Source organism: Schistocerca americana, chromosome 1 (assembly GCF_021461395.2).
Source record: "Schistocerca americana isolate TAMUIC-IGC-003095 chromosome 1, iqSchAmer2.1, whole genome shotgun sequence".
In the NCBI taxonomy this organism is placed as follows: Eukaryota; Metazoa; Arthropoda; class Insecta; order Orthoptera; family Acrididae; genus Schistocerca; species Schistocerca americana.
The window spans coordinates 1,016,583,086-1,016,599,423 of record NC_060119.1 but is presented as its reverse complement, the minus strand read 5'-3'; the positions used below and the strand labels follow the sequence as shown (position 1 = coordinate 1,016,599,423).

Below are 16,338 nucleotides of genomic sequence, written 5' to 3'. Positions count from 1 at the left end.
AAAGAAATGCTTGTATCAGATATGTGTATTTTATGCAAAACCATGTACACGAATACAGGGCTTCAGTTCATCTATTCCTTCTAACTGTATGTTCAAATCCTAAACCACGTTCGTTTATCTTCATAACCTCCAGAGAACGGACGCGGGACACTTAACACACTGGTTAAATGATCGAGTATCTCTCGCAATTATTTATTTACTTTTAACAATCAACTGCCTTGTAACTATTCAATATGTGTGTTTTGTGCGGCTTCTGGCTGTTGTGACTTCGTGGAGGCAAAAACTTCATCGAAATGACATGTGATGTGATAGTTATTTTTGGGAGTATTAGAATGATATTGGCCACCTCACAATTATTGATAAGGAATTCAAAGGTATGCTTCCGCACACAATATCGTTGCAATCTCTATGGCGATGCAGCAAAACTATTTGCTGTTTATTTTACTAGAACAATCGCAGTAAACAATGTAGACACTTTAGTGGTCACAGTGTTTCTTAAATATGGCGTTCCATAACACAAAATATTGTATTGATGGTATTAATACAACATTTATTCAGGAAAGTAAGGAACGTGTTTTACTAAATCAAACTTACATTATCAATGACAACTGGCTGGTTGACTATAACATCGTAAGGTTCCATCTCTGTTACAATTCCTCCTCCCACACTTCATCCAACCCAACCCGGCTGATTCACAAGCAGTCAATGTATTGAGCTTCCGAACCAAAAGTTCAGAAAGGAGGTCACACCGATACAAATTGATATTTCGACCAGAATAAATTTGTAACGATTTATTTTTCTATTATTGATTCTAACTGTGGCGTCAATTTATTGTTAAATATAAGTATGCTGATTTGGACTGCATCTCCAACCAGCCAGTGACACCTTGCGTGAAACGTACGAACTATTGGCAGTGGAAGTGGTGTGCTCGAGTTAGTTCCAAAAGTGGAATGAGCGAGTTAAGTGGTGCGAGGTATCGGTTGCCAATGGAGCTTTTTCCGCCAACTCCGGCAGGACTCGATGCTATTTATTCCCTATGTCGAAAAATTTATCCAGATCAGGTGAACCCTCTCCAAGTAACCGCACTGGTGAAGTATTGGTAAGTCCAAAAAATGCAGAAATTATCTAAACTGATTTCTACACGAAAATTGTTTTTGTACGGATGCTTTTTACACTATAAAAATGACTTGAAGTGTTAGATTCTATTTAAAAATGCGTTAGGCATTGACCTTAGTATTGTGAATCATAGTAAATACTTGCTTATTTGTAAACACTACCGTAAATAACTTCAGCCCGAAGCAGTTCCCTTTAATGTGTGCGCGCGTACTGTTTTTTTATTTTTTTAATAAGCTTTTCAGTACTACTGCACTTACGCTACTCATTACGTAGATCAGAATATACCTACTTATATATACACTTTTTGGGGTTGTCTGTGTTTAGATTTCATAACGTCAACACCATGGCGTCAAGTCTGTGCTCCATTGTGGTTTTCATTTTTTTGACAGACATCAACATTGCTTCTCAAATGTATGAGTTAACGTTTTTGATTGAGACTTCCATCAGAAAATAATAAATGTGAAGGCATGAACGAAAGTTATGGGCTTAAAACATGAGACGCAGGTTGTCTAATGTAACCCACGGCATTGTTAACTTCTCTCGTTGTAAATAAGCTACATAATTGTGTGTCAACGGTCTATATAAAATATTCAGTTCATGAGGAAGCCATTTACTTTGCATTTTCTCTATTTTACGAAAGAGTAAGACGTATTTTTAGACTTGTTTTCTTACAACAATGTTTTGTTGAGAATAATTGTGCTGTAAGCTCATCACGCCCCTCCCCTTTCCCCCACCCTTTCTGCAATTTCTCTCTCTCTCTCTCTCTCTCTCTCTCTCTCTCTCCAGATATTAATAGCAAAGGGAGGTGTCTTCGGAGCAGTGTTCTTCTTTCAGTTCTAGTAACAGTGATTTAAACCTATACTTCCGGTTTAAAGAACATTAAAATGTAGTATTGGATTTTGCAAAGTGATGTATAGGGATCCCCAAGATCTTGTAGGGTGCGGAAGTAGACGATCACCACATCTTTCTTTCATTGGCAGTGATATTCCATAGTCCTGTCATTTCATTGTTGCTTCAGACCAGGAGATCCCAAATCACAAGAACGACGATTTGTGCAGAGTACTGTGATGGTCAGATTCTGAATGTCAAATTTTCTTTCAGAGGTATGCCCAACTATTATATGTTATTCTTAAAACCTTATATATTTTCATAAAATGGAAAATTTCCTTGAATTCTACTCATTCTTCGTAGCTTATACAGTATGTTTACCTTTCCGCCATGTCTACAGGTTTCATTAAAGTTGCCAAATCATGCTGCTAGTTGGTTTGGTATTTCGTTTTCGTTCATGGTGTTTATAACGCCAGTCTAATTTTGTAAATGTTGTTTTGATAGGTGCTTGAAAACAAGTCAGAGTATTTGCCGTTATGCGCATAATTAATTTGCCTGAAGCAGGCATCACAATCTGTTGTAGGAATATATTGTTGATTTTAATCGGTTCAATTCAAAAAGTATGCGATGGAATGATATGAATAGTCGATTTAGTGGGAAGAAGCGGTGAAAGACTTAATGAATTTTCAAATTGAGGATCACAGTGATTTACAGAGCAATTGTAATTTAGGTGTTGTCCTTTAGAATTAATGTTTGTTGTAGAATCCAACCCACAATGCTGCTGTAGTTGTTTAGTTCGCATAAGCAGTTCTTTGCCAGAGGTAAGGCATGTACAGTATGTTGGACAAAAAGTTGAATGGAGCTTGGTCCCGAAGATATACAAAACAATAAGATACATTGTTGTTTTCGTGTCTAAGACGTGAGATTGGCTCTAATGGCTCTGAGCACTATGGGACTTAACTTCTGAGGTCACCAGTCCCCTAGAACTTAGAACTACTTAAACCTAACTAACCTAAGGACATCACACACATCCATGCCCGAGGCAGGATTCGAACCAGCGGTCGCGCGGTTTCAGACTGTAGCGCCTAGAACCGCTCGGCCACTCCTGCCGGCGACGTGAGATTATAAACTTATACTTTGAGATAAAGACAGATTTTCGAACTGTTCGAGGAAGAGAGAGAAATATTATGACAGTAAAAGATAATACATTGATCGAAGTAAGAGCCCAACATTCTGCTGTCTGGATAGGATTTTCTTAGAGTTGTTGGACAATAGGATTTTCTTAGAGTTGTTGGACACTACATAGGCTGGTGCAATTTCGTGAAGACACAAAGGTAACGTGCGTCTTGCAGGTCCCCGAAACAACAGTGCCTGCTGATGCCACTGCTTCAAGTTGTTGCACTGCGAACCCTCCTGTCAGAAACCAGTATTCAAGTAATGTGGCTTCTGATGACTGTTAACCAAAACCTACGGAAAATTTGGGGGAATTGGTATCGGATTACGGGATATTAGTTGGTAAATGCCATTGTTACCGCGACAATAACAGAGTAAGACCAGTGAACAAAAAACTTTGCTGGTAAAAATATAGTGCTTGAATGAACGTTAAATACGGTGTCTTACCCGGAAGTAATTTACATCGTTGGGATACATGCGTTCCGTAGACCTTTCAGTTGTTTGCTTCTTATGGTACAGCGAGACATGGCTGTGACGGTTGGATCCTGGTGTCGTCGCCAGTGATGTGATGCGTTAATGACCGGAATAAAGGTACGAGAGCTGTATACCGGAATGAAACAAGCTCTGGCAGAAAATATGAACCATTTGCACAGATAAATGTTGAAATATTCGAACGGCTCGTGGGATCTCATTTAAGGCAGCAAATTTACTTTGCACCTATCTGTCATGTTGAGGTTTAAAAAACAAAGTCACAAGACAGAGCACACAGGACAAAAAGAATCAAGTTTCTGTCGTTACGCAGTATGCGACGTGGAGCCGACAGTTACAGTTTTTCTAATTTATAACTGAAAGCTTGATTGACTTGTTGAATCAGCATTACACGTGTATGACTAACAAGATTTCTCCAGAATTCCCAGTATTAATGCGAAGGTTTTCATTCCTACGCTTGTCCTGGCGAAACGACAGTTTTAAGCACTATATTGACAGTTCTTTCTTTTCAAAAGCGACTTCAGCGAAGTCTTTGATACAGTGCGAGTCACTTAGTTCGCTGTTCCCGTAATAGTATAAGAAGTAGTAGTATTAGTGTGGTAGGAACCATTTAGTTTCCTCAACAGTACATGTGAAATGATGTATTATGCTTGCATAAGTAATGATATCAATTTCTATCAGCTATGTTCGATTTATAAACAAAATAAGCGTTTATATTTTATGACCTTTATTTAATCTTGTACAGATACCGAAACCACATCGAGAAGGTAAGTGTAGTTCATTAGAAATCGTTTATTATACAGAAAATTTTCGCAGTGAGTCAGTTATTGAGATACTGTCGTACGTCGATAGATACACAGGGCTGGACAAAAATATGGAAACATCAAAAACACATTATCATGCCAAATGCAGTGTAGGAAAACAGTTTGCATTCAAAGCAGCTTCCATTCGTCACGGGATGGATATGTACAGGTCCGATATAATTTTCGGGTGAGTGCGTCGTGACTCAGTTCAGTTAACTATTGGGGAGACTGATAGCGATCACATATCCATCTCTCCAAAGTAGACTACAGAAGCTCAGTAATATTGAGATCTGGTTATATGGTGGCCAGGGGAGAGGCGTCAATTCATCCTCGTGCTCACAAAACCAACCGTGGAGTATGCGAGCTGTTGAACAGGTACCGTGTCGCCTTGGAACACAGCATCACCATTGGGGAACAAACATTGTATCGTGAGGTGGACCTGACGCCGCAGAGTAACCATGGTGCCCATGGATTACCACGATATGGCTGCCCAAATCACCACCTAACTCCGCCATGTTTCACTCTTGTGACGTAAACTCGGCCAGAATTTGGAAACCGTGCGAAACTAGACTCATTCGACCAAATGACTTTGTTCCAGTGCTCCATAATCCAGGTGTTATGGCTCCGGTATCACGTTTTCCTGTTATGTGCATTTGCATCGCTGATGAGTGATCTTGGAATTTCATCTCCCCCTGCAATCCGCATCTTATGGAGCTCCCTTCCTGTTGTTTTGGTTCTGACAGGGTTCGCGAGTGCCACATTCAGTTCTGCAGTAACTTTTCCTGGTGTAATCGTCTTATTTTTCTCCAAATCCTCTTCAGTGAGAGTCTGCCATGAACACACAGCACACACTTTCGTCCGCGTTGTGACTCGCGGTATAAATCTTCACTGCGACGCTTCTTGAAACACTGAACGCTTACCTATCTTGGTTACGAGCACCAACAATGTGTCCACGTTGGAATTAATCTAGCTGCGACATAATTCACTCAGTGCGCAGAATACTTACGACCACGACAGACACTTGCAACGTGTTTAGGACATTGCACGTGTGCCGTCAGTGGTAACCAACAACAGCGAAACCTGCAGGCTTGTATAGCAACTGCATTTACATTCAAGTGTGCATTTCAGAAATTGTTTCCAAATTTTTGTCCAACTCCTCATTCAATTCGTAATACATAGACGCAAATTAATACTCACAATAGATAATTTCTACTTGGCTTGATAACGATATCACTCCATAACTTCCCTGTAAATTCACTGACTTAATTTGGAAATTATGTTCACAATTTTTTGCGTGTTTTGTAAGACAACTCTGCAAGTGAAACGACTTACTTTCACGTATTTTTCAGTGCAACCAAACGCTGCGCAATATAACTCCACTGTAATAAAGGAACTTCTGTTGGTGAGACTACATGTAAGATAAACTGAGAAGTACTTTGGAAGACGCCTGCAAATGTATGCCGATGTTAGTGAGATGACCGAGTTGTTGGCTTCACTATGACGACCTCCCAAAAGACGACCTTCCAGAAGAAGTGCTTTGACGCGCTAAGTTAATTCTTTGATATGTGGTAGATTAAAACTTATCGAAAGAGAAGAACTGGATTCGAGTTTTAACGAAAGCTAAATGTACGTAGAAGTAACACGAATAGTGTGTTGCCAGCCCAAGATTCACCGAAACAGGAGGAGACAGTTGACTTTGTGGCTATATACAGGGTGATCAAAAAGTCAGTATAAATTTGAAAACTTAATAAACGACGGAATAATGTAGAGAGAGAGGTAAAAATTGACACACATGCTTGGAATGACATGGGTTTTATTAGAACAAAAAAAATTCAGAAAATGTCGGACAGATGGCGCTGGACAGCAAAACTGCTACTGTGACAAGTGAGAGGTACGCCGACATGTTACAGAATCGCATCATCCACAGCCTGGCTGATAAACACTTGCTGGAACGTACTATGTTTATGCTGGATGGCGCTCCACCCCATATTGCTAGACGCGTGAAAGATCTCTTGCGCGCGTCGTTTGGTGGCGATCTTGTGCTCAGCCGCCACTTTAGTCATGCTTGGCCTCCCAGGTCCCCCGTGCGATTATTGGCTTTGGGATTACCTGAAGTCGCAAGTGTATCGTGATCGACCGACATCTCTAGGGATGCTGAAAGACAACATCCGACGCCAATGCCTCACCATAACTCCGGACATGCTTTACAGTGCTGTTCATAACATTATTCCTCGACAACAGCTATTGTTGAGGAATGATGGTGGACATATTGAGCATTTCCTGTAAAGAACATCATCTTTGCTTTGTCTTACTTTGTTATGCTAATTATTGTTATTCTGATCAGATGAAGCGCCATCTGTCGGACATTTTTTGAACGTTTGTATTTTTTTGGTTGTAATAAAACCCCATGTCACTCCAAGCATGTCTGTCAATTTGTTCCTCTCTATCTACATTATTCCGTGATTTATTCAGTTTTCAAATTTATACTGACTTTTTGATCACTCGGTATTTCGTGTTTGGTGAGCACAGAATAAATAGACCATAACTGAAACGCTTCTGGTTTGATTAATTCCCATCTCAATTTAAAATTAATGAAATGCTATCGATAAATTTCACGTCTAAGTTGACTCCTGTGCTATCATAAATAGCTTGCAACAATTGTAACGCGAAAAACTGAAGCGACAACGACACTTTACTCGGTAAGTTGAAAACATGTCAAGTAATGTACTTTGCCACTAAACAGTACTTGCTGAAGACAAATTCTTCCGAAATACGTTTGAATTTAAAAAAAAAAGGTTTTTATGCAAAAATTTACCATCAATTTCACAAGAATGTGTTTTTTTTCTTCATATGTCGTGGTAGAAGCCAGGATAATTTCACTAAATGTGTAGGGCAGTCGGGGCGTAGTACTTGTTTAAGCGAAATGGTTTAATCTGCAGTAGTAAAGAGATATCATCTCGCTCATTCAGCACTTCTCAAACAGGTGTGGATCCGTCGGAAAGGCTGGGAATGTCTGCAGCCTCCGGATCCAACAGGTGCAGTATGTGTGTGTGTGTGTGCGCGCGCGAGCTATTTCTGCGTTTAAATGGACGAGCGCTCGGCGCGGCGACGTTCCACCCGCCTGGCCCCTGCGCTGGGCTCGTTTTTTAGCGGCCAACTGTTGGTCGTCTGGCTGGCGTGACGTGTCGCACGCGCTGCTGGGGGCGCTGGCTCCGGGCTGCAGCGTGGGACCGGCCACTTCCGAGTCTCGGTCTGGAGCTGGCGGTCCGGGCCGTGGGAACGGCACCCACGCGGACGCTCACACACTGTTTTTACGCACCTCCCGCAGCCGCGTCGCCGAGGTGGCGACAGGCGGCCTCGCTCGACCCCCCACCCCCGCCCCTCTCGTCTCGCTCTTATCCGTTAGTGAGAGAAGTGTTTTGTACTGAACTAACCGCGGCATACGCTGAGGTGACAAAAGTCATGGGAGAGCGGTATAAACATATACAGATGGCGGTAGTATCGCGAACACAAGGTATAAAAGGGCAGTGCATTGGCATGAAGCCATGCGTCTTGACGGAAACAATTCTCAGCCAAAAACATAAGGAACAGCACGGGAGCAGTCTTTCTCGATATTGAGAAAGCCTTCGACCGTGTCTGGCACCAAGGTCTAATATACAGGGTGTTACAAAAAGGTACGGCCAAACTTTCAGGAAACATTCCTCACACACAAATAAAGAAAAGATGTTATGTGGACGTGTGTCCGGAAACGCTTAATTTCCATATTAGAGCTCATTTTAGTTTCGTCAGTATGTACTGTACTTCCTCGATTCACCGCCAGTTGGCCCAATTGAAGGAAGGTAATGTTGACTTCGGTGCTTGTGTTGACATGCGACTCATTGCTCTACAGTACTAGCATCAAGCACATCAGTACGTAGCATCAACAGGTCAGTGTTCATCACGAACGTGGTTTTGCAGTCAGTGCAATGTTTACAAATGCGGAGTTTGCAGGTGCCCATTTGATGTATGGATTAGATCGGGGCAATAGCTGTGGCGCGGTACGTTTGTATTGAGACAGATTTCCAGAACGAAGGTGTCCCGACAGGTAGACGTTCGAAGCAATTGATCGGCGTCTTAGGAAGCACGGAACATTCCAGCCTATGACTCGCGACTAGGAAATACCTAGAACGACGAGGGCACCTGCAATGGACGAGGCAATTTTTCGTGCAGTTGACGATAACCCTAATGTCAGCGTCAGCTAAGTTGCTGCTGTACAAGGTAACGTTGACCACGTCAGTATATGGAGAGTGCTACGGGAGAACCTGTTGTTTCCGTACCATGTACAGCGTGTGCAGGCACTATCAGCAGCTGATTGGCCTCCACGGGTACACTTCTGCGAATGGTTCATCCAACAATGTGTCAATCCTCATTTCAGTGCAAATATTCTCTTTACGGATGAGGCTTCATTCCAACGTGATCAAATAGTAAATTTTCACAATCAACATGTGTGGGCTGACGAGAATCCGCACGCAATTGTACAATCACGTCACCAACACAGATTTTCTGTGGACGTTTGGGCAGGCATTGTTGGTGATGCCTTGATTGGGCCCCATGTTCTTCCACCTACGGTCAATGGAGCACGTTATCATGATTTCATACCGGATACTCTACCTGTGCTGCTGGAACATGTGCCTTTACAAGTACGACACAACATGTGGTTCATGCACCATGGAGGTCCTGCACATTTCAGTCGAAGTGTTCGTACGCTTCTCAACAACAGATTCGGTGACCGATGGATTTGTAGAGGCGGAACAATTCCAATGGCCTCCACGCTCTCCTGACCTCAACCCTCTTGACTTTCATTTATGGGGGCATTTGAAAGCTCTTGTCTACGCAACCCCGGTACCGAATGTAGACTCTCTTCGTGCTCATATTGTGGACGGCTGTGATACAATACACCATTCTCCAGGGCTGCATCAGCGTATCAGGGATTCCATGCGACGGAGGGTGGATGCGTGTATCCTCGCTAACGGAGGGCATTTTGAACATTTCCTGTAACAAAGTGTTTGAAGTTCTGTTGCTGTGTGTTTCCATTCCATGATTAATGTGATTTGAAGAGAAGTAATAAAATGAGCTCTAACATGGAAAGTAAGCATTTCCGGACACATGTCCACATAACATATTTTCTTTCTTTGTGTATGAGGAATGTTTCCTGAAAGTTTGGCCGTACCTTTTTGTAACACTCCACAATCAAGGGTGTCCAAGGCAAATTACCAATATCGTAGCTTCGTTCCTGAGGAATCGTACATTCTTCGTCCATCTTTCTGGTGCAGTCAGCATCACCAAAGAAATAGAGGCTGGAGTCCCACTGGGCTCAGTTATGGGCCCAGTCCTCTACTCTATCTATACCAACGATATCCCGAAACAACCAGGTCACCTCTCACTCTTCGCTGGCGACGCTGCCGTCTACAGGAGCAGCCCAAACCTTCTCTTCATCGCAAAGAAGCTGGAACAAAACCTCACAGCCATACAGGAGTGGGAAAACCTGTGGAATATAACAATAAATAGTGCAAAGACGCAGGCGATAATGTTTACCCACCGTAGGATGAGCCCAAATGTTAGCATTACTTTCAACAACGTAGTCCTACCCTGGAAAGACAGCATTCGATACCTAGGAATTGTCTTCGACCAAAGACTTACATTCAAGGACCACATCACACAGATTTGCAACAAGGGCGCACAGTCTATTTACCAACTATACCCTCTGCTATAGGGAAATGGCCTCACGGTCAAATCAAAACTCAAGATGTACAAATCGATAGTACTGCCAGCTATACTTTACGGGTCGGAGCTCTGGTCGCTAGACAGTGACACTAACATTAGAAGCCGGCCGCGGTGGCCGAACGGTTCTAGGCGCTCCAGTCCGGAACCGCGCTGCTTCTACGGTCGCAGGTTCGAATCCTGCCTCGGGCATGGATGTGTGTGATGTCTTTAGGTTTAAGTAGTTCTAAGTCTAGGGGACTGATGACCTCAGATGTTGAGTCCCATAGTGCTCAGAGCCATTTGAACCATTTGAACTAACATTAGAAAAGTCAAAGTAGTCCACAACAAGTTTCTGAGACTGGCGTCAAATGCGCCCTGTTATCTGTCAAACAGAGACTTATACACAAACACAAATTTCCCCTCAATCACAGACATCATCATTAGGAAATCAGAAACATTCTTTCGCAACTCGCAGAACTCTCCTTACCCACTCATTCGAAACATAGGCATTATCCCAGACCATCACACAACCAAATTTCCAACAATGACGACCGCTCGCCTCTTCAAGTCTAGACGCCACCACCAATCATTATACAAGAACACAACAAAATAACACTTCCTACATCAAAAACCAATTAGCTTCGTTCCCTGTAAACATTTCTGGCAGAAGGCATGAGCTAACTGAAGCCTGAACCTTCAACACCAAGGGGTCCCTTCACCCATTCGACATATCGCTCGCTCGCTCGGAGCTGTCATTTCTCCTCATGTGATTCATGTGGAAAGGTTTCCGGCGTGATCATGCATCCATTCCGGAAATCGTTAGGGAATTCAGTATTCCGAGATTCAGTGTTAGGAAGAATATGCCGAGAGAGAATACAAAACTTCATGCATTGTTTCTCACCAACGACAATGCAGTGGCCGACCGCCTGTACTTAAAGACCGAGAGCAGCAGCGTTTGCGTAGGGTTGTCAGTGCTAACACACAACCAGCACTGCATGGAATAACGGTAGAAATCAGTGGAGGAGGAGCAACGAACGTGTCCATTAGGACATTGCGGCGAAATTTGGCATTAATGGGCTATGGCAGCAACGCGACGCGAGTTCCGTTGCTGACAGCACGACGTCGCCAGCGGCGCCTCTCCTGGGCTCGTGACCACATCCGTTGGACCTAGACTGAAAAATCGCTGCCTGGTGAGAGGAGTCCCGATTTCAGTTGGTAAGAGCTGATGGTAGGGTTCAAGTGTGGCGCAGACCCCACGAAGCCATGGACCCTAGTTGTCAACAAGGCACTGGACAAGCAGGTGATAGCTCGATAATGTTGTGGGCTGTGTTTACATCGAATGGACTGGATCCTCTGGTCCAGCTGAACAGTTCATTGACTGAAAATACTTATGCTGGGCAACTTGGAGGGCATTTGCAGCCATTCATGTATTTCGTGTCCCCAAGCAACGATGGAATTTTTATGGATAACAATGCGCCATGTCACCGGGTCACGGATTGGCTTGAACATTCTGGACAATTAGCGCGAATTGTTTGGTCACCCAGATCGCCCGATGTCAATCCCATCTAGCATTTATGGGACACTTATAAGAGGTCAGTTCATGCACAAAATCATGCACCGGCAATATCTAGGTAATTATGGATGGCGATGGAGGCAACATGGCTCAGTATTTCTGCAGGGGAAGTGCAACGACTTGTTGAGTCCACGTTACATCGAGTTGCTGCACTATGCCGAGCTAAAGGAGGTCCGATACGATATGAGGTACCCCATGACTTTGTCACCTCATTGTATTGCTTGTACTGGGAAAGGTTAGGCAGTTACGCAAGTTAGAGAAAGATTTTGGCATTATTATTATTATTTTTATTTTTATTTGCAGCTTCTCAGAACTATTATTACCGAAATACCCAGTTAGCCTACACTGTTATGCTACTTCCTAAGTGACGTTTTCACAGCTTGCATGGAGAAGACCAGAAGCAGCGGCTCTCCAATTTCGACGACCTGCGGCCGGGACCACTTGAAAGTAACTCACACTGTGAGAGATTTCAGGTAGACCTACTATGCTTCCATTTTCGGAAAGAAATGGAAATCATGAGGCCATGACCTAGGATCCATTTCGGGCTAGGAGGAATCATTAGAAGACTCGAAAACAAGCAAATTTCATGCTACACATCAGACCCGCAATTAAATAGTTTCCAGTTAGTGGGAGAATGTGTGATTTCTATCCGTTGCTGATACGCTAGAGGGAGGAAGAAACAAAGAAAAGAGGGGGCGGTGGAGATGATGTATGAGGCCTGCAGTTGGATCACTGGCAACTTCCGTATGCGTAGGTTTGAGTCGCACTTATTGAAACGTTTTTCGATAGTTGGAAAGAGAATGAAAGCTGACGCAACATTTACGTATTAATATTTTAGATGATATTAATTTTATTATTGCAAGGAAAATGACACCCGTTTTATACTCGATAGAGACTATGCCTGGCATTTTCTAAAAGAAATGCAAAGGAAAAAAAAATAGATAAGTGGATATGTTTCACGTTCTGTGGTTTCCGTGCAAATTTAATTGAAGCTTAAATTTTTACACTGCCACGGGACTGTAGACATTAGTATTTGATATAAATTTCAACTTGATTCCTGTTCCCATTCGTGAGAAAAGGGGTCCCAAGAGACGGACGGATAGACATACGGACAACGAAGTGATCCCACTAGGGTTCTTTTTTACCGGTTGGGGTACGGAGCCCTAAAAAGACCAAACCAGTTGCACAGTTCTCTCTTTCTAACTGGTAGATAAACTCACCAGAATACATTTCAGCCAGCCATTTAAAAAGAGCACACTGGGTGCCTTGCAGCACTGGAGATGTTGTATAATTGGTACCGGGCAGTCACGTGATCCTGTTCCACTGGCAGTGAAATGGTTTGTATATGCCAGTCTGTTGTACAAATCAGTACAGTAGGATGAGTCTATGTGGAGACGTGACAATGGCAGAGGAGCTATCGTATTGCACCTGCTCTTGACTATACTTTGAGCGAAGTTGCCTTATTTGTTGATGTGTCGCGTATCACCCCGATGAATAGTGGGTGCTGTTTCCATCTTTTAACATTTTGACTGTAACGGATCGGGGGTGGATGGCTATGAGAGGGACGACTCCCGTCGCGTACAGAGTCCCGGGCACACACGCCTGACCACACCCACCTCCAGACCTGATTATTTCTCTCACCTTAGTTTATTATTGTCGGTTCAGCTGATGTCTTTTACATTTAGCGTTCTCGCTTCTGCTATTATGAGTGGCCTGGCTAGAAGGCATTCTCTACTTTGTAACTGTTTTAGCCCTTAATCCGTTTGGAGTGGGTAAATGCGGGTGATTTTTCTCCGTTTGGAGTGGGTAAATGCGGGTGATTTTTCTCTCGCCACATATTAGCCCCATGGGAGGGGGTTGCTCCCTTCTGCTCCTCGTTGTACGTATCGGCCCAACCAGAGTATTTTTAAGTTATTTCTCAGATCTTGAATCAGTATTGCCTTCAGTGCCTTGACTTTTCCACTGCTACATACTTTCATAATTCAGTCAGATTTCTGATTAACGTCATTAGTTCAATCTTGCCCGAGGGACTTATGATCTCATTGTTTAGTACTTTAAACCCGCAACCAGCCAACCAACGTTCATCTGCCGTAAATACAAAAACTCAAACTTGTTCTGTGACTTCATAGTTAATTTGTACAATTATATTTCAATAATGTTTGTATATTATGTTTGTCTCATTGATTTTCAGACCTATTTTCAGATCTGCTCTATTAAGTTTTCCCGTTAGTAGATTATTTGCATTATATGCATAGAGTGCAATGTCATCAGCAAAACTAAGGGGAACCAGCTACGTTCTAGTAACATGTGCTCCTTCGTTTCTCCTTGATTGAGGGTATGAATACTTCCTCAGGAACTGCTGTGAGTAGTTTTGGTGCCACGAAAGCACCTTGCCTTTGTGTCCTGTTCCAGTTTTGACCTCTTCGCTAACCTGATTAAGTCGTAATGAAAGCTGTATTATTGACGGGGCAACCAGATGTTTATGTGTAGAGGTTCAAAACTAGATTCCGTACTCAATGTACTCATGTTGGCGGGATTTCTCTCCCCGCGTTTGACGAGTCTCTGCTGAGGACGCGTACGAGTTACTGCTATTACACGTCTTCGTTACCAGTGTGTGCGTATTACCTCACATCCGACATTGTGTAGTTTGCTGACAACTTTAGTGGTAACCGCCGTGTGGTCTTCCCGACTGTTTCATCACTCCACAGATTGTACTTCTGATAGTAACAAGTGTCCATATACTTCTTTTTCCTTTGGCTTCGGTTACTGAATCATATTGCCATCAAATTGGTACAAATGTAGAATCATATGTACAGAGAAATCGCAATGTAAATAGTTTGAACAAAATAAGTAGCGTTCGAGTGTTACATAGGCGCAGTACTTGCAACGAAAGAGTATCAGGTGTAGACAGAATACAAAAAAAAAAAACAAGGGATTGAGGAGCATAAACCTGGAGGGTAGAGTGTTCGTGTAAGCGCATATAGTACGCCAAATTTCGTACAGACTCGTTATTATCTCGTATGAAGTAAAAACTGGCTTCAGACAGAATAAAACTTGAGCTGTTGTTGGGAAGAACACCCTCAATTTCACGAGGTTTCTCAGTAATTAGTTTTGCTGTGCTTCGAAGAAACTGCAGCGAAACAAGTGGTTTACATCCTCTTTCGTCTGACAGTCCCCGAAAGGCTTATCTGTGATGTCTATGTGATTTAAGTGGGGTAGGTATTCGTGCTAAAGAAGCTTCCTGCTCGCGTAAAATTTTCGAACCCAGGGTCTTGAAATGTGGTTCGGCTGTGGCGGTAGAATGGATAACCATCTGTTCCACCATTATTCTGTTCACCACAGCGCCTACACAGCATTTCGGTAAGTAATATTCACACTTGTCTTCATAATCATTCGTGGATGTGTGTGTGTGTGTGTGTGTGTGTGTGTGTGTGTGTGTGTGTGTGTGTGTGGTCGGTCTTCAACCCGCTCCAGTTCCGTAACAATCGAAAATCGGACACAGGTCATGTGGGTTTTTTGGCTTATTTCCACACGTAGAATCACCTCACAAATTATGTGATATTACTTCTGAATCACCCTGTATACTCTCGAAACCACTGTTAAGTGAATGGCAAAGGGTACTTTCACATTGACCTGTCTGGATTGCTGAGCGCGTTAACGGTCTGCTCCTTGCTATTCGGGGAGGCGAGCCAGTGCCGGATGGAATCCGCTACACCAAATAACGACGAGGGCTGACGAACCGGCCAGTCTGGCTGTGGTTTTTTAGGCATCGACCGAGGTAAATACCGGGCTGCTGCCCACGTCCCGCTTCAGATATACGCTACGCAAACATATAGAAAATGTTCTCATGCTTGAAGATGAGATTTACTCTAGACGCAGACAGTTGAAATACTCTGGTCCATCCCGGGCTGAGTTGTAGCGTCAGGACATCCGGCCAACAATTGCCACTAACAGTGCCAAAATCCATATAAAAATGCCTGCCAGATAGGAACGGGAAAAGACGAAGAAGAAGGAAAAGAAGGGAGCGTACTTCACATTGTAAATTTATAATTTTTTACCGCCCCACTTTTGTATAGAGCGCGAGAAGAATGAACTCTGAAATGCCCTTTTGCGCAGTGTAATTATTCTGATCTTGCTTGGAGTCATGACAGACATCGACAGATACAAGCCGGCCGGGGTAGCCGAGCGGTTCTAGGCGCTACAGTCTGGAACGGCGCGACCGCTACGGTCGTAGGTTCGAATCCTGCCTCGGGCATGGATGTGTGTGATGTCCTTAGGTTAGTTAGGTTTAAGTAGTTCTACGTTCTTGGGGACTGATGACTCAGAAGTTAAGTCCCATAGTGCTCAGAGCCAATTGAACCATTTTTGACAGATACAAATACGTGCTGCTGTGATCATGTCGAGTCCACATTCACGTAAACTGAGGTGACTGAAGTCATGGGATACCTTCTAATATCGCCTCAGACCTCGTTTTGCCCCGCGTAATGTAGGAACTCGACGTGACATGGACTCAGCAAGCCATTGGAAGCTCCCTTCAGAAATATTAATCCATGCTGCCTCTATAGCCGTCCATAATTGCAGGATTTTCTGCACTAACTGATCTCTGATTGTGTC

General features: G+C 43.3%; 2 protein-coding genes across 2 annotated transcripts in view; one reads left to right on the top strand and one right to left on the bottom strand.

Annotated features, from left to right (window-relative positions):
- LOC124616277 (actin-related protein 1) overlaps positions 1-700 on the bottom strand; it is a 72,947-nt gene extending 72,247 nt beyond the window's left edge. The window contains exon 1 of the mRNA XM_047144583.1: positions 595-700. Within this exon, the coding sequence (XP_047000539.1) occupies positions 595-642 (48 nt within the window). The 5' untranslated portion in view covers positions 643-700. The remainder of the gene's footprint in view (positions 1-594) is intronic.
- A 210-nt stretch (positions 701-910) lies between these two features.
- Positions 911-16,338, top strand: part of LOC124616265 (suppressor of fused homolog) — a 136,402-nt gene continuing 120,974 nt past the window's right edge. The window contains 1 exon segment of the mRNA XM_047144572.1: positions 911-1,099. Coding sequence (XP_047000528.1) covers positions 951-1,099 — 149 coding nt within the window. The 5' untranslated portion in view covers positions 911-950.